General features: G+C 43.3%; 2 protein-coding genes across 2 annotated transcripts; both read right to left on the bottom strand.

Annotated features, from left to right (window-relative positions):
- Positions 1 to 447: 447 nt before the first annotated feature.
- On the bottom strand, positions 448 to 23,369 carry LOC134812526 (carboxypeptidase D-like). The gene is made up of 11 exons (XM_063820000.1): positions 23,293 to 23,369; positions 22,028 to 23,033; positions 17,544 to 17,718; positions 15,613 to 15,710; positions 14,782 to 15,007; positions 14,102 to 14,548; positions 13,632 to 13,960; positions 13,281 to 13,339; positions 12,696 to 13,176; positions 11,226 to 11,709; positions 448 to 1,285 (listed from the first exon to the last, which is right to left on the bottom strand). Exons 1-11 carry the CDS (start codon positions 23,317 to 23,319, stop codon positions 622 to 624), a joined length of 3,996 nt encoding a protein of 1,331 aa, XP_063676070.1. The 5' UTR covers positions 23,320 to 23,369; the 3' UTR covers positions 448 to 621.
- Positions 7,273 to 8,226, bottom strand: LOC134812340 (serine/threonine-protein kinase pim-3-like). Its single transcript, XM_063819729.1, has one exon. It carries the CDS (start codon positions 8,224 to 8,226, stop codon positions 7,273 to 7,275), a length of 954 nt encoding a protein of 317 aa, XP_063675799.1.
- Positions 23,370 to 23,431: the final 62 nt, after the last annotated feature.

The raw sequence follows: 23,431 nt of genomic DNA, 5'->3' as shown, positions 1-23,431 counted from the left end.
TTGCACTGAAAAAATAATACATTTACATAGAAGGACTGTACTTTTTTACACAATTGAATTACTTGTACTGGTCAAGCTAGCGCTCAAATTCAGCAATTTTACAGGATATGCTCTATCCTCATTATATAATACTTGTTTTTCCGCTCTCTTGAAAAGCTTGCATTGTATTCTATGAAATACCTTGTTACATGCTTGGCATGTTAAACGATCATTTTTATCAAGGACCGACATAAATCAAAGATACAAATAGCATAAAATCGTTAACTTCAAACTTTGATGATCAATCATCTATCTCAAAATCGATAATTATTAAATCTGAACCATTTCTAAAATATACAGAAATCAAAATCGTTTAAATTCAACCCGAGTACCATTAAAAGTAAATAGCATATTTCAATTAAATAGAATCTGATCTGAAAAACTTGAGCCAATATTTCAACTCTGCACTGTACATGGTGAATCTGTCATATCTGTTTAGTATATACATTATAGGTGTCATTTTAATGTGTCAAATAACCTGAGCAAGTATTATGGAGCATGAGAATTGGAGTTCAAAAATCAAGAATCTAAAATCTTGATTTGGGTGATTGATTGTTAACTTAAAAATTACAAAATCTAAACTCACTCACTATCAGAACCCTCTTCAATCAGTCCCCTGTACTCAATATCCTTCCTCTTCTTCTCCTCCTCCCTCTTCTTCTTCCTGCGCCACAGTCCCAACAACATGCACCCAGCCAACACCACCACAAGAACAGCTCCAACAACAAGATACCGCCGTGTCAACATCTCCGTTCTGGACTCTAGATCTAGCGTGTCCACATGATTGGTCACCTCGTCATTTGTCATCAACAACATCACATTCAAGGGATCAGGCAGAGCCGCCCAGTTAACTGGATCTACTTTCACGTGATGTACATGTGACTGGTATCCGTTAGCAGAGAACGTTACCTCGTAGTTCCCGGGAGCTGCTACACGCCAGTATTGTCCGTCCGCTCGAGCAGTTATATTTATACCAATATCAGGAGCTACCAAAACTACATTGTTTACTACAGATCCGGAGGAATCTGTTACTTTACCCCAGAATCCTTGTCGAGAGTTCTTGACATGCTCAATCAGTGGAATGTAATGGTTGTAGTACTTTTGTAAAAGTTCGTTCTCCATGGGATACTTGTTGCATCCCATTTCTATAGTGATCTCCATGGTTTGGCATTGGAGGTAGTTCCAGTCCTGCATTCCGCCGTTAAGGGAGTACCAGTGTGCTCCGTTACTTATACCACCAACAAACCTGCGGTTAATAAATTGTTATGTCTTTAAACTAGACTAATCGTTGGACTTGGGACCATTTATATTATGATCATAATGTTGTGTGGATTGTAGATTGATCTTAATTCATAGCACTTATCTTTTGCGTAATTTATGTCAATTATCTAGGTGTCTTATTTTATATCAAATTTAATTTTGGTTACGTTGCCTCCCATCTTCACAAGATATTCAAAAGATATTCAAAATTCTAATTGATGGGGGGGGGGGGGGGGGGGGTCCAACCCGATCCAATCCGATCATTCCGATCCCGATTTTGGCCTCATCAACCCTCATATCGGAAAAATCGGGAAAATTTAAATCTTCCCTCTGAGGTTTCTAGGCGATATAGGTAGCTATTTCTGTACTTAAATATGACAAGAAATCGATTGGTGGTGGTCCCAGAACCCCAAAATAGTTTCTTGTTCCTAACAAGAATCGTTTCGTCCGAAAAAAAAACACACTGTCGTATCAACTCTTGTTTGACAGAAACATCCACCCCGGTCCACAATTGAAAGAGGTACGGTTGGTAATAACAATCGTAACAAATAGCGAACGCTTTAGTAACGGGGGGGGGGGGGGAACCAACGGGCATTAATGGGCATTAATGGGCATTAATGGGCATTAATGGCAGTGGCAGTCTGTGCAAAATTTTAAAATACTGCCATTAATGCCCATACTTTTTTATTCGCTTTTGAAACTTTCAGGTCACGTCTATTTCATACCTACAATAAATATCCTGTCTACAGACCTTATTAAAGGTTCATGACGCCCAAAAATAACCCACCCTTATATTTTAATATATTGTTGTTATGTAACATATAACTAAGATTAGTCAAAACCGGACCTTTTTATCTGCTTCCTATCCCGAGATATTGGGAGATCTAATTATGCTCCCTACCGAGCTTGTGATGTCACACCTGCTGATCCCCACCTTGCTTGGTTAAAATAACACTGCTCCTACAGCTATAATAAGGTTGTTTCTGTTGTTTCTGACATAAATTAGGTTGCCCCCTCTCCAGGTGACCAAGAGCTTAGGGTACCGCGACAATTGACCCCCCGACAATTGACCCCTTATGTAATTACACTGGGGTCAATTGTCGCGAAATCTAGGGTTTAGTACGACAATTGACCCCCCGACAATTGACCCCCTATGTAATTACACTGGGGTCAATTGTCGCGAAATCTAGGGCTTAGTACGACAATTGACCCCCCGACAATTGACCCCCCGACAATTGACCCCCGACAATTGACCCCCCATGTAATTACACTGGGGTCAATTGATCGAGTTAGGGTCAGGGTCCTAGGTCAGGGTCCTAGGTCAGGGTCCTAGGTCAGGGTCCTAGGTCAGGGTCCTAGGTCAGGATCCTAGGTCAGGGTCCTGGGTCAGGGTCCTGGGTACGGTCAGGGTCCTGGGTTAGGGTCAGGGTCAGGGTCAGGGTCAGGGTCAAGGTCAGGGTTAGGGTTAGGGTTAGGGTTAGGGTTAGGGTTAGGGTTAGGGTTAGGGTTAGGGTTAGGGTCCTGGGTCAGGGTCAGGGTCAGGGTCAGGGTCAGGATAAAGGTCAGGGTCAGGGTCAGGGTCAGGGTCAGGGTCAGGGTCCTGGGTCAGGGTCAGGGTCCTGGGTCAGGGTACGGTCAGGGTCCTGGGTCAAGGTCCTGGGTCCTAGGGTCAGGGTCCTGGGTCAGGGTTAGGGTTAGGGTCAGGGTTAGGGTTAGGGTAAGGGTCAGGGTCCTAGGTTAGGGTTAGGGTCAGGGTCAGGGTCAGGGTCAGGGTCAGGGTCAGGGTCAGGGTCATGGTCAGGGTCAGGGTCAGGGTCAGGGTCAGGGTCAGGGTCAGGGTCAGGGTCAGGGTCAGGGTCCTAGGCCAGGGTCCTAGTTCAGGATCCTAGGTCAGGGTCCTGGGTACAGTCAGGGTCCTGGGCTAGGGTTAGGGTTAGGGTTAGGGTTAGGGTTAGGGTTAGGGTTAGGGTTAGGGTTAGGGTTAGGGTTAGGGTTAGGGTCAGGGTCAGGATAAAGGTCAGGGTCAGGGTTAGGGTTAGGGTCAGGGGCAGGATAAAGGTCAGGGTCAGGGTCAGGGTCAGGGTCAGGGTCAGGGTCAGGGTCAGGGTCAGGGTCAGGGTCAGGGTCCTGGGTCAGGGTCAGGGTCAGGGTCCTGGGTCAGGGTCAGGGTCAGGGTCCTGGGTACGGTCAGGGTCCTGGGTACGGTCAGGGTCAGGGTCAGGGTCAGGGTCAGGGTCAGGGTCCTTGGTCAGGGTCCTGGGTCAGGGTACGGTCAGGGTCCTGGGTCAGGGTCCTGGGTCCTAGGGTCAGGGTCCTGGGTTAGGGTCCTGGGTCCTGGGTCCTGGGTTAGGGTTAGGGTCAGGGTTAGGCTTAGGGTAAGGGTTAGGGTCAGGGTCAGGGTCAGGGTCCTAGGTCAGGGTCCTAGTTCAGGATCCTAGGTCAGGGTCCTGGGTACGGTCAGGGTCCTGGGTTAAGGTCAGGGTCAGGGTTAGGGTTAGGGTTAGGGTTAGGGTTAGGGTTAGGGTTAGGGTTAGGGTTAGGGTCAGGGTCAGGATAGAGGTCAGGGTCAGGGTCAGGGTCAGGGTCAGGGTCAGGGTCAGGGTCAGGGTCAGGGTCAGGGTCAGGGTCAGGGTCAGGGTCAGGGTCAGGGTCAGGGTCAGGGTCCTGGGTCAGGGTCAGGGTCAGGGTCAGGGTCCTGGGTCAGGGTACGGTCAGGGTCCTGGGTCAGGGTCCTGGGTCCTAGGGTAAGGGTCCTGGGTTAGGGTCCTGGGTCCTGGGTTAGGGTTAGGGTTAGGGTTAGGGTTAGGGTTAGGGTTAGGGTTAGGGTTAGGGTTAGGACTTAGGGTTAGGGTTAGGGTTAGGGTCAGGGTTAGGGTCAATTGTCGGGGGGTCAATTGTCGCCCACCCGAGCTTAGCCAGCAAGGCTATGGATCATGCGATACTGATACAGACGAAGAAGGATCATACATCCCGGAAGGATCTCGCCTCAGTGCTCTAGTACCGATTGAAAGCTGGTGCTCATGTGGTCTGTGTATTAGACTGCCATCTGAGATAGAGAACTACTACTGTCGAGAAAGCACGTTTCTCATGGTTTCGATTTTTCTATTAAATATGGGCATTAATGTGCATTAATGGGCATTAATGGGCATTAATGGGCATTAATGGCAGTGGCAGTCTGAGCAAAATTTTAAAATACTGCCATTAATGCCCGTTGGTTCCCCCCCTTAGTAACTTTTGATTTAAATTGTCTCCACAATTTGTAACAGGCTATCTGCAGAAATGGGTAGCACAGTTATCTCTTAGATACAAAGAATAGTTTACACAATTTTTAATAACATTAAAAGGGATGAAAATCACTTTATTTATCAAAATCTTTATTTATCATGTAACAACTTTTCCATAGTACTGGAGAGTAAAACTATGTTAAACAAAAAAATTCTACAGCACATTTTGAGTCAGTAACAGTAACATGTCAATATGTTACAGACTCACATGCGTTTAAAAACATTTTAGTAACAATAAATTGTGTAAACTGATGAGGAGGAGGATGAGGACTGAAGAAGAGGAGGACTGAGGAGGAGGAGGAGAAGGAGGAAAACTGAAGAGGAGGAGGACTGGGGAGGACTGACGAGGACGAGAAGGACCGAGAAGGACTGAGGAGGAGGAGGAGGACTGACGAGGAGGAGAAGGACTGAGGAGGAGGAGGAGGATGAGGAGGACTGACGAGTAGGAAGAGGACTGGGGACTGAGGAGGACTAAGGAGGAGGAGGAGGAGGAGGAGGCTGAGGAGGACTGACGAGTAGGAAGAGGACTGGGGACTGAGGAGGACTAAGGAGGAGGATGAGGAGGATGAGGCTGAGGAGGAGGAGGACTGATGAGGAGAAGGAGGAGGAAGACTGAGGAGGAAGACTGAGGAGGATGAGGACGAGGACTAAGGATGAGGACTAGGAGGATGATAACGAGGGCTAAGGAAGAGGACTGATTAAGATGAGAAGGAAGAGGAGAAGGAGGAGGAGGACTGCGGAGGAGGAGGATAAGGAGGAGAATGAGGAGGAGGAGGAGGAGGAGGAGGATGACTCAGGAGGAGGATTCAGGAGGAGGAGGAGGACTCAGGAGGAGAACTCAGGAGGAGAACTGAGGAAGAGGAGGAGGACTGATGATGAGGAGGAGAAAGAGGACTCCAAAGGAGGACTCAGGAGGAGGAAGAGGAGGAGGACTCAGGAGGAGGAAGAGGAGGAGGAGGAGGACTAATGACGAGGACGAGGACGACTAGTGGAGGACTGAGGATGAGGACTGATGAGGAGGAGAAGGAGGAGGACTTAGGATTAGGATGATGAGGAGGAGGACTGAGGAGGACTGAGGAGGAGGATGAGGAGGAGGAGACTGAGGAGGCGGAGGATGATGAGGAGGAGGACTGAGGAGGACTGAGGAGGAAGACTGACGAGGACGAGGACTAAGGACGAGGAGGACGACGACTGAGCAGGAGGACTGATTAGGAGGAGAAGAAAGAGGAGAAGGAGGAGGAGTCAGGAGGAGGAGGACGACTATGAGTAGGACTCAGAGGGGACTGAGGAGGAGGGTGAGAAAGAGGATGAGGACGAGGACGATTATGAGGAGGACAGAAGATGAGGACTGATGAGGAGGAGAAAGAGGAGGAGGACTAAGGAAGAAGAGGAGGATGACTGAGGAGGAGGAGTCAGGAGGAGGAGGACGACTATGAGGAGGACTGAGGAGGGCTGATGGGGAGGAGAACGAGGAGGATGAGGAGGAGAAAGGAGGAGGTGGAGGAGGAGGAGGAGGAGGAGGAGAAGGAGAAGGAGGAGGACTGGGAGTAGGACTGAGGAGGAGGAGGGGACTGAGGAGGAGGGTGAGGAGGAGGAGGAGGACGAGGAGTCATGAAGAGGACTGAAGAGGACTCAGGAGGAGAAGGACTCAGGAGGAGGAGGAAGACTTAGGAGGAGGAGGAGGACTGATGAGAAGGAGGAGGAAGACTAGGGAGGAGGAGGAGGACATCTAAATGTTTTGTCTGTTTTTGTCTGTTTTTGTCTGTTTTTGTCCGCCCTACTTTTTGTCCGTTTTTAACATATAGGGTACCGAACGGACACAAAACATGATCCCCCAGCCAAGCATGTGTTACGATACAAATGTACTTGACTATACATTTAAGGTGCAGTGTACTAGTGATATTATGGTATGTTTAAAGACGGGACCACAAAATGACAAAATATAACCCGGTACCTAGTGTTGTACTAATACATAATAACAAGTAACAGGGATAAAATTAATGAGCAGAAACAATCGATCTCACGTCAAGAGGCCAAAGCACCTGGGTCTGGGAGTACATGACAACTTCAACTAGTAGTGAGCATACTAGCCCCTGCAGTGGAAAAACACATAAAACATACTATTGGAATGTCCAATTGGTTCGTTTTCTCATAACAATATAGCATATGTAGGGGTTCTGGTTGAATTATATCACTTCTGAGAGGTTTTAGAGATCGATTCTGTAAATTTCTCAATTTTCCAATTTTTCCGATTTTTCCGATTTTTCCGATTCCGATTTTGGCCTCATCAACCCTCATATCGGACATCGGGTTGGACCCCCCCCAATTGATAGAGGATATAGCCTTCTAATTGATAGAGGATACTAACTCTGCTAAACTGAAAATATTCTAAAAGTGAATAAGTGTACAACGTGCTAAACTTAAGTTCAGACTGACCAGTGAAAATGGGCGAGCGTACCAAATGTCATTTTAATTCGATGTTTTAGTCAGAGTGCACCCAAATTGAGTGCTTGAAATATGCTGATATGATTGAGACTGTTAATGATCTAACTTGTAACTGATGACTTATAAAATTGTTGTTGTTTATAAAATAGTAATTATATTATGTTTTGATTCGCAGATAGACTAACATGTAATGTGTAAAAAATGTATCAAATATATTTAAATAATTCACAAAGCATAAACAATATTAAATCAAACTCAGGGGCAGCTCTGAATCACAGTTAATGTTCTCGTAGAGTGTGTAAGCTGAACATTTAGAGTAGGTAGAGTCGTCCAGGATACGTTCATTCTCTCCACAATCTCCAGAAACAGTGATAAAGGGATGATTCAGTGCCTCCTCAAAGCAGATCCTATCATTTTCATCTCTCTTCAGCATCTTCCTGATGAGATCTCTACCAGAGTGGGAGACCAGATCAGGGAAGAAGAGAGTAGCTCTCATGACATGTTCCTCGTCGTAGAAAGGGAGAGTAGCAGTGAGGATCTCGAACAGGACCACTCCACAGGACCAGACAGTAGTAGGCTCAGGTTTATAACCGGAGTCTGATATCCACTCAGGCGGAGAGAAGGCGGGAGTTCCGAAGTTTCCGTAGTAAATATCCTGGTTAGCGTATGTGGCAGATCCGAAGTCTATCAGCTTGATGTTGTAGTCGTAGGCGTTGACGAGGATATTCTCTGATTTGATGTCGCGGTGGAAGATTAGGTTGTTGTCCAAGTATTGGCACACTGAGAGGAGCTGATGTTCAATGTAGGAAGCTACTGAATCATTCTGTGGTCCGTACTTCTCGATAAAGTCATGGATATCGAGGGAAGCAAGAGGTCTCTCCATGATTAAAGCGAACTTGTTGGGGAACTCGTACAGGTCTATCAAGGAGATGATGTTGCGGTGATCCAGGGAGCTCAGGAAGACAGCTTCAGCTGGAAGATTCTGCTTCTGCATCTTCAACATGCTCTCAACGTTCTTCTTCTTGAGGTATTTTACTGCAACAGTACGGAAGGTGGAGGTCTGAGTAGCTTCTATGATCTGTCCGTAGGATCCAGAGCCGATACACTTACCGAGCTGGTACTTGGACTTGAACTCACGCTTCTCAGAGGAGGAGAATGCGCAGAGGAGGTTGGTAGGTTTCAAGATTGAGTTTCCCATGATAGTTGTAGAAGAGATTGTTGAAGTAGAAGAGATGATTGGTAAACGATTTGATGTTTGGATCAGTGTGCGGACAATATTTATTCTATTGAGAACTTCTCTCAGATCTCGTTAAAACGGTAGGTGGTGTCAAGGAACCGAGCGAGGGAGAGATGTTCTCCGCTGGTCTTGGAGCTCACAGGGTGTTTCATAGCGTGGTGTCAAAGATAGGGGGTCATGGAAAGTGGTGTCAGTGTGGTTGTGCTGGAGTACAATTTTGGGAATGTTCACAAAGATTATTACTATTATTATCAATATGAGGTATAAGATAAAACTTTACAAGAGTTACGAATGCAATGTGAATTAAAGCTTTACAAGGGTTACAAAGATGAGCGACGAACTACAGAGTTACGTGATCAAATTGTTAATTAACAACGCTAAAACATTGCCAACAGTAATTATTGAAATGCAGTGTCCTTTTCATGTTATTTGTTACACTAATCATGTGTTTGAAGAATGAATGTAGAAAACATAGAGATCTTATGAGTACTTCAATTAAAGTGCTGTTTTTAAACTTACATTTATAATCATTATATCATTAAAAAAACAAAACAAAAAAATCATGGGTCGTTGATGATGCTTTAAATCTCAGCTTAACAAAAAATGAAATAGCGCAATCAGATTCTGGATTACTTAAACTCATCCAAGCAAATAAAACCAGCGGTGAAAAGTCTGCAAGACAATCCAGAAAAAGCCTTGTCTAGTATTTTAGTTCTGTACAGAAGTTCACCGTGTATGGGACATTGAAGAACCAGACTCGATGTGATATCTTGACAATACGTTCCTTTCTTTCTGTAGTTCAAGATACCCCTTTTATCATCCAGATCAATCGCAGTCCGTTCATCAAGTCGGAATAGTTTTCTCTAAATCGGTAGTGCACTCAGAGATCCAATCTCGAGTCCACTGTTATATTCCTCACCTGCCTTCCTTCTACCTCCCCAATTTGTTCATTTTCCGTCTTTTTCAGCTGCATCCTTGTCTTCAACAACATCACCAGTAGCATCACCGCAATTATTGTGCTGACAATCCCCACTGTTAGGAACAAATGACAGTACAAATCCTCTTTTCCGTTTTCTTTGTTTCTGACTCGAACTGACTTCGTTGAGATTATCCGTGAGCAGGGTCGAGGTTTCGCGTCCTCGGAACAAACTAAAGTTTGCATTGATGTGTAATTACGGTTTTTCACTCCGTAACCCTGGTCGCAATGTATCTCTACTTGGTATCCTGGAAGAACGAAGGGGACCTTTTCTTTGTTTCTTATAACTCCGTGTGGGGTAGAGAACTGGGACAGAGGACAGGATGACTGTCCTTCCTGTTGGTAGAAAGAGGGCTCTCTAAACGATAATCCGTAAAGTGATTTGGCTAAAGTGTTTGCGTCTCTTCCGGTGTAAATTGTGTCTGAACTATACTTACCTCCAAACTTGGAGAATATCGAGTACAAGTCCTTTTCTGGTATTGACCGTTCAGATCTCACGAAAATTAACTGCGGATCTTCTTCTTTGTCTAAAATGTTTCGACATGTTGATAAAATTGCCATCCTTATTCCGTCCTGAAGAACATCTAGACAAAGGTCCAACTCGTCTGCTGGAGAGAGCTGGTAAAGATCGTCTCCCTCCACCTTAAACTCTCGACGTTTTACATCTTTGAGAACCCATTTGCTTCCCTCCGTGCAAGGTACCCACATCAAACGGTAGCTAATAATACCATCTTCTGGCCTAGTTTTTAGGGATTTGCCCTTGGTCAGACAAGTTATCTGAGACGTTGCTTGTTCAATCAGAAACCCTACCCTGGATTGGCTGAGACGTATTATGTCTTGTATACTAGCTCCCAAAGATTCCATCTTCGAAAATTCCATGCAGTACCTATAAATTATGACAGAAAAGCCTTTCTTAACTTCGCTCATGGTATCGTCGTTGAATAAGGAACAAGTGCTAGTCACAATTTCAAACGAAAGACTTTGGCATTTGAAGGTGTATTTGCAATACAGCCAGCATTGCAGTGCCCCTGACGTACTGAAGGAGTTTAGAAGACCTTTAGTGGGATGTTTCACGTGATCAGTCCTAAAGCATTCACTTACATCCGGCTCTTCATTATTGGGTGGCTGAGAAGGATTAGGGATTGGCGGGGAAGGAATTGGCGGGGACAAATACGGCTTGAGAGAAACTCCTGAAGGAGTGTTTCTCCAATCTTGCGCTGCAATCACTTTCAAGAGGAATATGGCTAAAAGTGCGGTTGACATGTCTGCAAAGAATTAAGAATAATAGACTTAAATAAATATTATTTTTGATACAAAATTTTATTGAATGAAATTACCGACGACGAAATTATTTTCTGCAAAACCCAACTTTGCCAGCCCAGAGAACAACAGGAAATATAACAGTATGATTCAAAATAGAAATCTCCCCACTTGCACTATTACTATATTATAGCGATACTTTTATAGCCTTTTGTGAACACCTGATTATGCAGTGGTGTAACAATGGGCCCTGCTGACCCGGCGCAGAGGGCATCAACATACAAAGATACAACGTTACGCTACTAACCACGTGACTACTGACCAGCATGCGAACAGCAGAAGAATATATTAATAGCAATATTAATAAGAATATATTAATAGCACCTTTGACTTAATGCAATATTCTGTAAAATATGGCGAATACTGTGTTTTTTACTAAATTTCGCGTATTTTATGCAATTTTCTTAAAAATTTCCATATAGATATTTCTTATTTCTGTCATCTTTAACATTGAATGAGAATAGTTTGAACTGAAAATAAACCTGCTGACCGACTTCTGAAGAGTCTTATAAAAATAAAAAAAATTAAGTGTAAGGGCTGTCATTAAAAATGCATAACAGCTAACGATGATAAAACTGAAGATTTCAAAACTGTAACCCTGTGTTATTACATTGATTCCCCTAAATCCAAGCTAAGTTCAAGTTTTAAAATATAAGACACTGACCTGTCATCATCGCAGATTCTCTCTCCTTTGTACATGGTAGGATGAGCTTTAGCGTACGAAGAAGCTAAGTAGACAAACGTGTTGTCATCAGGAGACCCAGCATAGACTCTAGCTCCGGTGTCAGAGTTGTCGTAAGGGTAACAGGCCACCAGGGACCCACCATGCAGGGAAATACTTGTGGTGAATTTCTTTTCTCTGGACCATTTCATAATTGCTGAAGTTTCGGGTTGTAACGGGTATTTTCTGTCGGCGATTCTATCAGGGAAATTTCGGTTGAGGTCGAAGTCTTGAGCGTTTGCGCGGCCTTTAGTCCACTGATCGTGTTCTGCCTGGGCAAAACCGTCAGGGTTCATGGCGGGTAGAATGTGAATGTCCAAGGTGTCGAGGAGCTTGGTTATGAGGTCGTCGTGTCCGTATGCTGCACAGAAATACTGTACCAGGTTTATCAGACATTCCCGTCCTACAGCCTCGTTACCGTGTATACCTGGAAATTAGAAAACTGTTATTCCCAGGAGAGTTAAGCACTGTAATTAACGTATTACACGCGCTTTTCCGCTGTTCGTGAAAAGAAGCCAGGATAAAGCTAAACAAGCATGTCGGATCTTACAAAAAGTTAGAAATTTTGTTCGATTTGCAAGCTAATACGGATTATATTCGTTATAATTATATATATATATATAATGTAATATATCTATATATACATTATACATAATATTATCAACTTAATAACACCAGAATGTGTGTGTGTGTGTCTGATCGTTCGTGTGTAATTTCCGAACGGTTATACAAAGAAAATGGTAAGAGTTACGGGACTGGTTTTTTCGGTATAGTGTCGACAAAACTCTGACGAAGCCCATATACAATTTTTTTTTAAATCGGCCAGCGGTAAGTGGCTTAATTGATGGTTTTGTACTATTAATGCAACATTATGGAGTGAGCCACTAAAATGGCTCACTTTCTCTTCCTATTCGCTCTCTTTTCTATTACTGCACTGTAGATTGTAGCTTTGGTAATTAGGTTAGCTCCGCAAGTGATATTAGGAGAATAGGGCACTGATTGCGGTCTGTTTAAACTGTACAGACAGTTCATACTTTCATACGACAATGTTTATGCGTGTAATACTATCAGCTTATTAGGAGGGGGGGGGGGGGGCCACTCATTGCGGTCTGTTTGTTTACTTTCATACGACAATGTAATGCATGTTTTCAAATATAAGGCGGGTGTGGTGCGGAGTTAATAAGGGTTAATTTCTAAAACGATTTGAATCGGTTTAAGACGGGAGTGATGAGGTGTAATAGTCGTGGTACAGATACTATTGGATACGTGAGGGAACTCCAAATAGAATTGCTCGCCTAATGCGGGCTTTGACTCAGCGGGTAATTACTCCTACCCTTTTTAACTGCGGCAGTGAAATCCCGGCCGAAGGCCGGGTTACACTAGTAATATTATATAATATTATAACTTATCTACCTCCCACCAGCTTAATCCTCTGTTTGCCACTGTTAACATTCCCAGTTGTAGTATCTCCAGCACTCATTCTCAGCACTTGTAGCTCCCTCTTTTCGTGGGACATCCCGATATTGTACACCGAGGACATTTTAGGGCAGTCTGTCTGAACGTTCTGGAAAACCTCGAGCATTTCCAGCTGTGAGTGGTAGCCAAGAGAGGTTGGCAGCGGAAACAGGGTGACTTTTACAGACATTTCTGAATCGTCGAGATACTTGGTTGCTCGGTAGTAGCTGGCACCATGAAACTCGATTGTGGACAGTTCTTTGATGGGCAGAGCAACAGTATTACCCTCCGATTGTAAGATCAATTCTCCGTTGATGAAGCAGGTGATAGTCTCCCCAATGCTGGTCTCTTCCGGTGCTCCGTTCTTAACAAAAGTTATTTTAACACCGTCCTTCCTGTCAGTTTCAGAGACTATCACTATCTTCTCATGCACCCTCACCTGGGATATTATAAGTTAAGTTAACATGGGCCAAAATACCACCTATAATATTCTCTGTAATTACTCAAAATGTAATATCTATTATAACTTCAAGTCGATTATACTGCTTTTGGTTTGTGAGCTACGAAATATATTCTGTAATTGTATAGGCGGTACCGGGTACCTATAAAAAAAATCTATTGAAATATTATATATCTTTTACATTTACGGCCAGGACATTGCGGATGGCACAGTATTTTGGACATCAATTCAACAAAATAAAGGTATATTTACCAGTAAAATGAAGGTATATTTACAAATAAAATGAAGGTATATTTACAAATAAAATGAAGGTATATTTACCAGTAAAATGAAGGTATGTTTACAAATAAAATGAAGGTATATTTACCAGTAAAATGAAGGTATATTTACCAGTAAAATGAAGGTATATTTACCGGAATCTCAACTGCAGCAACATCCCTGCCTCTCCGGTGGCTCATAAACATAATGCTCCGTCTCATTCCACTGAGCCTCTTCACCGTACAGAGTAAAGTTATAAACCACCTGATACATCTCCGACACTGTCACCTCCACTGTCTTACTCCGCAAACCATCCTTCTCAGCCCACATCTCGTGTACCCCAGGCACCAGTAACCTCCAGTAATCACCGTCAGGACCGGATTTTATAGTTTTAGAGTTCTCTCTAACGTGGATCACAGCGTCAGGGACTAGGGCTCCGTCGGGTGTTTTAACAAAACCAGCTACACTGTCGTGGACTGCGTCTATATATTCCAGTAAGGAAACTCTGGTGATTTTAATGGTGAGTTATGTGTTGTTGGCATGGAACCCTTATTTGAGTAGTTTGATTAAAGTCTTAGACCAGTTCTGATTTTATAATAAATAAGCTAATACTATAACTTCAGCGGCTGACTCTGAAGACGCTCACCTATTATCACTCCAGAAGTCAGGGAGGAACTGTCCATCAGGGTACTTAGAGCAGCCCAGCTCCAACGTGATCTCCAAACAATCATGAAACACATAGTTGTAATCCTGCATACCACCCGTTACCGGATACCACGCATTCCCGTTGGTTATCCCACCCGGAAACTGTACAGTCCCGTCCAGATTGCACGCTTCTCCCTTGTGCATTGTGGCGTGATTGTCCGCGTATACTTTGCTGACGTGCTTGAAGAAGGTGTCGTCCGGACACTGAGAGTACACTCCGTTGGAGACCCCCGAGACAGTGTCGTCGAATGGATAGTTAGCCACCAGGGAGCCACCGTGCAGGTTGGCAGAGAGCACGAAGCGGTGATCTGTCAGCCATTTCATGACAGCTATTGTTTCCGGTTCTCGAACTTTCTCTTCAGATTGGTGGAACTGATCCGGGAAGTTCCTGTGGACGTTTCAGGGCTCAAAAATCTAATAAAAACTCTACAGTATCTATCAATATCTATTATAATGTCGATGATAATTCTGCTTGTCACATTGCAAAAGTTTATAATTGAAAATATTTAGTGTTGAACACATTTTGTTGATGTTATGTGCACATTCTTCAAGGAGATCCATATTATATATAAACCATAAAAAAAGCCTGATAAATATTCTAAAAATAGATAAGCTTGGTACCTGTTGAGATCCTCAAAGTGAGCGTTAGCTCTCCCGTTGGTATTGTAACTATCTCTGACCGGCACAGCAGCCTCGAACCCATCAGGGTTCATGGAGGGCAGGATGTGGATCCTAGTGGTAGAGAGGAGGCGTGTTATACGAGGGTCTGTGTTGTAGTTCTTACAGAGGAGTTTGGAGAGGGAGATGAGGAGAGAGCGTCCTACTACCTCGTTACCGTGCATGTTACCTGGACACAGTAGGTTTTAACATTTGTTGATCATCAGTTTTATAACGCTTCATTTATTAAAATTGTCCTGTTTGGGTTAACTAGAAATTTCTGTTGGTGCCTAACTTTTGAGATCAGCCCTGATCGATTAAATTAAAGCCACAGGCGGCTTAGAATTACTAAAAATAACTCTCTTATCTATTTTATCTATTTCGTGAATGTTAATCTGTAGTCTGTACACCAGTCGTTATTACACAATCTCCAAGGCTTTTACAACACTATATATTACAGAGATTATACCCTGAGAGCCCACTCCTTCAGACTAATATATTCTAATAACGTATGGCGACGGTTACATAATTGTTTATTGGTGGCGCAAGTTTTAATGATGAACTCTGCAAAAGGATGTTTTCTGAGTCAATAAGGTCATATTGCATTGTTCAATTTGCAAGGAATGACAGCCTTGATAGATTTGCCCATGTAATGATGCTTCGTTATGTTGTAAGAATGTAACAGTAAATAGATTTCTCAGCGAACAGACATATTTATCCTAATTTTACCCAAATTTATGAAAATCATAACATGTCTAATTAATGTCCACGTCACGTGACAGATAAATGACTCACCAACATATTTGAAATCTGGTATCCCCGGAACGTGTTTATCAGGGTATTTCCCTATCACCAGTACCAACAGATCTCTACCCTCCACACTCTTTCCGATACTGAAATATTGAAATATTAAATTATCAAGATATTAAAATATTCCCGACATTATAGGTTGTCATCAGCGAAGTACAGTGTACTTCTCATCCTTTATACGGATCATACAGTGTAAGTTCGATTGGTTCAGTTCCGCATTTGGTCGTTTCATTGTATCACCAATTTTGATGAAATGTTAAGCAGATCATGCAGTGATCCGTATAAAAGAACAACAAAAACCACATAATGTGTTCTTTCATTCGAACATGAATCTTAGGACAAAGAGTTTGACCTAAACTGTTCGATCACAAACGTCTACACTGTTCGATCACAAACCTCTACACTGTTCGATCACAAACCTCTTAACTCTCCAGGAGACATTACCTCACTATCTACCTCGCTCTAAATCTATAATTATTATTTAAAGATGGAATGATTTGCAGCACAGAAAGTTCTAGTTGTGACTTTATATAACATGATATATATATGATGAGGTGTACTATAATTGTTGACTCAGACAAGTCAACCGCTAGCTAACTGAATATCTGATACGTGGCTATTTGTTCATTCATAAGCGGTGCAATGTCATTACAAAGTCACGTCTATACAAATTATCACATATATAATGTAAATTGTACAGGTGAGTGAGTGTAGTGTTATTTGTAAGATTATGCAAATCACTAAAATTCCTACGATCAGACACTCACTAGTCACTACACAGTGTTTAGTAATTACTGTAAATTTGAATACCAGTTAAATATTTCAGAATATGTGGAGCTGCATGTAATAACCCAGAATCCTACACAGTACACACACCGTTTACCTGATGTAACCAATGCTAATGATTTTGGTAAACCTTATACCGTAAGCTATGAACAACATGTACTTTACTATGGTATAGGATGGGTGCTGGGTAGTGTAACTAGGGTAATTATACAGGTAAAGTTGTTGGAACTGGAGTACACGGAGCTCATCAGATAGCGGCAGTTGTGTTAATTAGGTCTAATGTAGATATTTAAATGTTAGTAGCGTTAATGAGTAGTGAGGTATTAGAAGAGTGTAAGTAATCTGCAAATCTGATATAATATTAGATAATATGTGAGGGGCCTGCACTGGGGCACTCTGAATTAAATTGCGGTCTGCTTGGACTGAGTGACGCACCGGTTTAACTACGAAAATGTAATGCATGTTTTCGAATTATAATAGGCGGGTTTATACTTTTGCATTTCAACTGCGAAAGTAAAGTCCCGGCCGTAGGCACGGGTTACACTAGTATACAAATAATTTGAGGACAACATGACACTTTGAACATAACACGAGGAAATATGGACAGAACTGAACAAGAACAAAAACCACATTGAAAGACTGAGGAATCAGGAGAACTCTGCAACCCAGGAATCAACTATTTAGTTATCATCGCTCAATAATCCGTTTTGTATCACGTTACATACCTTGTTTCTCCGACTTTGAAGCTTTTTCTTTTCAAACATTCCAGTACATAGTGCAGAAAGTTTGATATTTAAATTTGAGTGCAAGTACCACTATTTTGATATCGATCCAAATTATTAAACCCACTTTTTCAACTACTACCCGACTACTGTTTTCAATATTTGCCACACAGTTTAACTCATACCTCAAATAGCTATAGTATATAGGTAAAGTGAAGATCTATTACATTATATTGAAATGTCTCGATAAATTCCTTTAAAAATTAAATTACATTTCATGAAACATACTGGACACTGGACACTGGAGTGAAGTTGACAAGACTACACGAAAACAAAAAAGACAGACACAGTAAAATATACACAGAAACCCCTGTAAAATGTGGCCCCTGTAAAATCTGTGACACATACCTGTAAAGGCTGGTAATAGCAGGATACTGTTTATGTAAACTGTGAAGAGTCGCGTTCATCTGCACGAAGTTCTCGTGTTCAGTAGCTACGGGAGAGAGATCTCCCATGACAGTGTCAGGTAGTTGGGTACGCTCCTCTACTGCCAGTGTGGGTACTTGTACTTCCGGGTATGAGCCTGGTGGGGAGTATTCACATATTTCGAATATTTCACATATTTTTTACTATATAATCTCTAGCTATGGAAAGAATTTACAAGCACGTGTGTCAGGTACGATTCCTTAGCTTTGTAGAATATTACTGAATGTGTGATTATCTCTGGGTGTATTGATACAATGAGTCCTGATAATGTTACAATGGCTGATATAATATAATGCATTATATTATGTGTATCACGTGCCTATTTGGCTGACAGTCAGGTGAGGTCCCGTTATCTGATTGTGCGAAGTGTGGACCAATAAGAAACCTGATAATATCTAACTGATACCAGGGCAGATATCATATCATAGAACACTCGTGACGTAAACAACAGACAATAATCTATAGATAGTCTTCAGTGATGATGTGTGTACAGCAGGATTTGATACAAGGCTTCTCATATTCATACTCTCCACTCGTATATTATACCATTCTCTACAACTGATTGAAATCTGTAGTGCAGTTAAAAGTTACACAAGTGACACAGCGATTTAATGAGGAGCAATAATGTAGATATATCTACATTCTACATTATTCATTACATTGTTCCTTCTAATTCCTTCGTATCACACATTCCTACTGATAAGCTGCTAGATATTATAAACAAAATGTCATCTTATTCAGATAGCCAGATATTCCATGGGGATAATAAATAATTACCCAACTCTTTTACTTTGCAACTCAGTAGCTTTATTTATCCTTATTCCTTATAATACGTATACCATTAAAAGCCAATATCATAAAATATCCATCATTTAAATTTGACAATGAATCGTATAAACTAACCTTAATTGACCTTACCAATCTTATACACGAGTTTCAAGCTAGCGAATTTCAACTATTATGATAGAGCTGTTTTAGGTGCAGGCAGTATGATATGCAATATCTTGCAACCATTCTCAGTAGGTACTTTGTTTCCCAAACAATATGATAGCAGAGAACGGTAATTACATAGTTAACTAATCACGTTGATGTGAGTGCTGACTCACAATGACTGGGTTTCTGTGCCTCATTTATCTCACCCATCCCTCCTTGAGATCAAACAATAGCTGGTAAGGACTGGAGTTAACAATCATGAAATTGGATTGCTTGAAACAATATTATATAACACCACTACAATCCACCCTCCACATTTAGCATTTGAATTCTGAAGAGCTGAGTCTTGCTAAACAGTCAGACCCAATCAACTGACTGAGATAAAACCCTCCTAATGATGTCACGTGATGTCACGTGCAGCAGCCCGATATCACGTGACGATAACCAATAGTATTACAACTGCTACACGTATAATACGCAGCACCTGCTTATATTGCACAACAGGGGGCGGGCTGTTATGTATTTAGTTGAAAGTAGACCCAGGTAAATTATTAAACACTCCTCCCTGTAAGAGCAGGTGCGACGGTGAGTGAGCTTATGTGGCATGTAATCGTCGCATCGGTTCACGATAGGTGGCAAATAACGTGTGATGCAACAATATCATAGTCAAGATTATTTGCAGCATTAGTTCTGACAGTACGAAAAATATAAAATTGGGTGCGTCAAAAATCGTCAAAAATAATAGCTCAGGTGCTAATGACTATTGAATGGTAGTGTAATGAGTAGCTAATGAGTAGCTGGCTGGTCTGACAGAATTGGCTGAGTAAAATGACATGCCTTGTAAAAATGGTAAAATGATAATAATTTCTATTTCTATTTGTCAATAAATCAAGCAAGGATTTTATGAGGTCACCAGGTTCTGAAAATGTATACATATTATATTTTTAAGGAGGGTCAGTAATCGTCCTGCACTGCATATTATATAGGGGGGGGTGTCATGTCCGTCTATGTCCGTCTATGTCCTGTCCTTTTTGGATTCTATGAGACAACGGACGTGTTTTTTGGGACATTGGCGGACACGGACGGACATTGGCGGACTCGGACGGACATTGGCGGACTCGGACGGACATTGGCGGACTCGGACGGACATTGGCGGACCCGGACGGACATTGGCGGACTTGGATGGACATTGGTGGACATTAGCGGACATTGGTGGACATTAGCGGCAAAAATTTTGAGGACTGAAGAGTACTGACGAGTACTGAAGAGTACTGAGGAGGATCAGGATGGCTGAGAAGGATGGCTGAGGAGGATGGCTGAGGAGGATGACTGAGGAGGATGACTGAGGAGGATGACTGAGAGGGAGGAGAAGGATCAGGAAGACCCAGGAGGAGGAGGACCCAAAAGGAGGACCTAGGAGGAGGAGGAGGAGAACTGAGGAGGATGACTGAGGAGGAGGAGGACTCAGGAGGAGGACTGAGGAGGACTGAGGAGGACTGAGAAGGAGGAGGACTGAGGAGGATGGCTGAGGAGGATGGCTGAGGAGGATGACTGAGAGGGAGGAGGAGGAGGAAGAGGAGGAAGAGGACTGAGGAGGAGGAGGAGAAGGACTGAGGAGGAGAAGGAGGACCCAGGAGGAGGACCCAGGAGGAGGAGGACCCAGGAGGAGGACCCAGGAAAATGCCCCAGGAGGAGGAGGAGGACTGGGGAGGAGGAGAACTGTTGAGGACTGATGAGGAGGACTGAGGACGAGGAGGAGGAGTAGGAGGAGGACTGAGGAGGGGAGGAGGAAGAGGACTGGGGAGGATCAGGAAGACCCAGGAGGACCCAGGAGGAGGAGGAGGATGACCCAGGAGGAGGAGGATGACTGAGGAGGACTGAGGAGGAGGACTGACGATGACTGAGAAGGAGGAGGACTGAGGAGTACTGAGGAGGATGGCTGAGGAGGATGGCTGGGGAGGATGGCTGAGGAGGATTACTTTGGTTACTTTGGTTGTGTTTATCCTCGTAGCAGGAAGGGTCATCAGATTTCTGACCACCTCGATGGCGAGTAGTCTACCAGGGAATTAGACCAGCTGCAGCTATAACCGGAAGTCGGAGGGTTGTCCGGTATCAAAGCAATAAACTTGGACAAACTAACTTTAAACGACTCAAACGTAGCTTCAGCTTTAATATTATCAGGCACTTTGTTCCACAGTTTTGGTCCTCTTACAGCAAATGAGCTGTCATAGAGTGTCTGGTTGCTCGAGGAACTCAACCTAGACAGGGAAGGGATGACTGAGGAGGATGACTGAGAGGGAGGAGGAGAAGGACTCAGGAGGAGGACTCAGAAGGAAGAGGAGGAGGACTCAGGAGGAGGACTCAGGAGGAGGACTTAGGAGAAATGAGAAGGAGGACTGAGGAGAACTGAGGAGGAGGAGGAAGAGGAGGACTGAATAGGAGGAGGACAAGGAGGGGGACTGGGAGAGGACTGGGGAGGAGGAGGACTGATGAGAAGGATGAGGAGGAGGACCCAGGAGGAGGAGGACTGAGGACCGAGGAGGAAGAGGAGGAGGATGAAGAGGAGGAGGAGGACCCAGGAGGAGGAGGACTGAGGAGGAGGACTGAGGAGGACTGAGGAGGATGGCTGAGGAGGATGACTGAGAGGGAAGAGGAGGAGGAGGAGGAGGAGGACTCAGGAGGAGGAGGAGGACTGAGGAGGACTGAGAAGGAGGAGGAGGAGGAGGAGGACTGAATAGGAGGAGGAGGAGGGGGACTGGGGGAGGACTGAGGAAGAAGATGGAGGACTGAGGAGAAGGATGAGGAGGAGGATTGAGGAGGACTGAGGACTGAGGAGGAAGAGGAGGAGGATTAAGAGGAGGAGGAGGACCCACGAGGAGGACCCAGGAGGAGGACTCAGGAGGAGGAGGAGGACTGGGGAGGAGAAGGACTGTTGAGGACTGATGAGGAGGACTGTGGACGAGGAGGAGGAGTAGGAGGAGGACTGAGGAGGGGAGAAGGAAGAGGACTGAGGAAGATCAGGAAGACCCAAGGGGAGGAGGAGGAAGAGTAGGAGGAGGAAGCATCTAAATGTTATTTCCATTTTTGTCCGTTTTTGTCCATTTTTGTCCGTTTATGTCCGCTCTATTTTTGTCCGTTTTGAAAATATAGGGTACCGAACGGACAAAAAACATGATCCCCCTATAACAGCAAAAATTGAACATTTTATTTAGCAATTTAGGTGTCCATTAATGTCCGCCTATGTCCTTCTATGTCCGCCTATGTCCTTCTATGTCCGCCTATGTCCTTCTATGTCCGTCTATGTCCGCCTATGTCCGCCTATGTCCGCCTATGTCCTGTCCTTTTTGGATTCTATGAGACAAGCGGACATAGACGGACGTGACACCCCCCCCTATATATAATGTATGACGTGTATAATGTACTCAGTACTGTTACCATTTAAAAGGAAGAGTTATCATTGGTTAATAACTAACCGTAAGAAATCTTTATATCGTAAGTCCCAGCAACAAGTGGGCTCCAGAAGTAACCTCCATCTCCAGAGAAAACCACGTGACCATTAGCGGTAACCATTGCACCTTTCAGTCCAGTACCATCAGGAGCAACAACTCTGCCATGTAACCCCCGATCAGCCGAGTTGATCAACTCTCTAAAAACTCCTTTATTCTCATCAAACACATCATCGTCAGCGTTCAGCGAGCAAGATACACAAAGGTGGAAAGTCAATGATCCGTGTTTTAGGTAAATGTAATCTTCCAGTGTTCCAGCTGCATGTTCAAACTCTGCAGCTGTCTGGCGTGCCACGGAACTATGCATACCATAGTCACGTGATCGACCTTCTCCTACTCCCATACTGCATCCTGATGATGCCAGGTTGGGGTTCTGAGCGTATGCCTTTTTGGCAATCTCCCGATGAATTGCATCATCAATAATCCCCTCGTGATCATCCTCAGTATAATAGAGCGGGAACGTGACACCAGTTGCTGAAGCACCCACCACAACCACTGCCTGGAAGTACTCTTCCTCCAGGAAATTAATCACTGATTTCACTTCAGGAGGTACATTAGCACTGTCAACTGCGACATTGTCCCGTAAATTTGGAAATGCACTTGTCAGATCTATGCCATCCCCATTAGTTGTCCCTTTATTAATGTCAATAAATGCTTTCTGTGAACCATCTACGTTCAAATTAGGGATTATATGTAAATTATATTTGCTGAGCAATGGCGCTAATTCAGAGTCTTTTTGATTTAAAAGTGCATCTATAAAGCTCATGCAAACATTAACTGACGATAGTCTGTTTCCAGCTACATTGCATATGATACCCACACTGGGTTTAGATAACCCATTATCTGATATTGTCACGTGGGGGATATCAAGCCCACCAGCTGATTTGCCAACTGAAGTTGCATTGAAGGATTTCATAGAATTCTGGAACTGTTCCAGGGTGCTTAGCTGCAGTGACAGTAGTCCAGCAATAAACTGAAATAGAAATTGTAATAATGTCAGAATTAGGATACGTCAGAATAATTATTTTGCTTTAGAGCTGTCAAAAGCAAAACAAATACTTTTCTTATCCTCATAAAATTATTGAAGTCTATTATATCGGATGAGGAAAAGTCTTTGTTGTCGAATTTCTATTGTATATGATATACATATAGGAGAGAAATATTCACACAATGAAAGATTAATATCGGTTATAGCTTACATAATATATAATATGTACTTTATATTACTATACCTGGGCAAGGACCCAGATTCGTAGCATGGCTATAGATGAAATCTTCTGATCCTCATAACTTTTGAACTCTCATTGCTGATGGTTTAACCGATAATAACAAGAATATTCCATTTTATATAATACGTTAACAAGACATTTA

Source organism: Bolinopsis microptera, chromosome 3 (assembly GCF_026151205.1).
Source record: "Bolinopsis microptera isolate Bmic1 chromosome 3, MBARI_Bmic_1.0, whole genome shotgun sequence".
NCBI lineage: Eukaryota > Metazoa > Ctenophora > Tentaculata > Lobata > Bolinopsidae > Bolinopsis > Bolinopsis microptera.
The sequence above is the reverse complement of the archived record's forward strand: the minus strand, read 5'-3'. Positions and strand labels throughout refer to the sequence as shown.

Coding starts and splice junctions, on each gene's coding strand:
- LOC134812340 (XM_063819729.1), bottom strand. CDS start 8,226: ATGGGAAACTCAATCTTGAAACCTACCAACCTCCTCTGCGCATTCTCC.
- LOC134812526 (XM_063820000.1), bottom strand. CDS start 23,319: ATGCTACGAATCTGGGTCCTTGCCCAG. Junction 17,719..22,027: donor CGATATAAAGATTTCTTACG/GTTAGTTATTAA, acceptor ACTCCCCACCAG/GCTCATACCCGGAAGTACAA. Junction 15,711..17,543: donor GCTATTACCAGCCTTTACAG/GTATGTGTCACA, acceptor TCAATATTTCAG/TATCGGAAAGAGTGTGGAGG.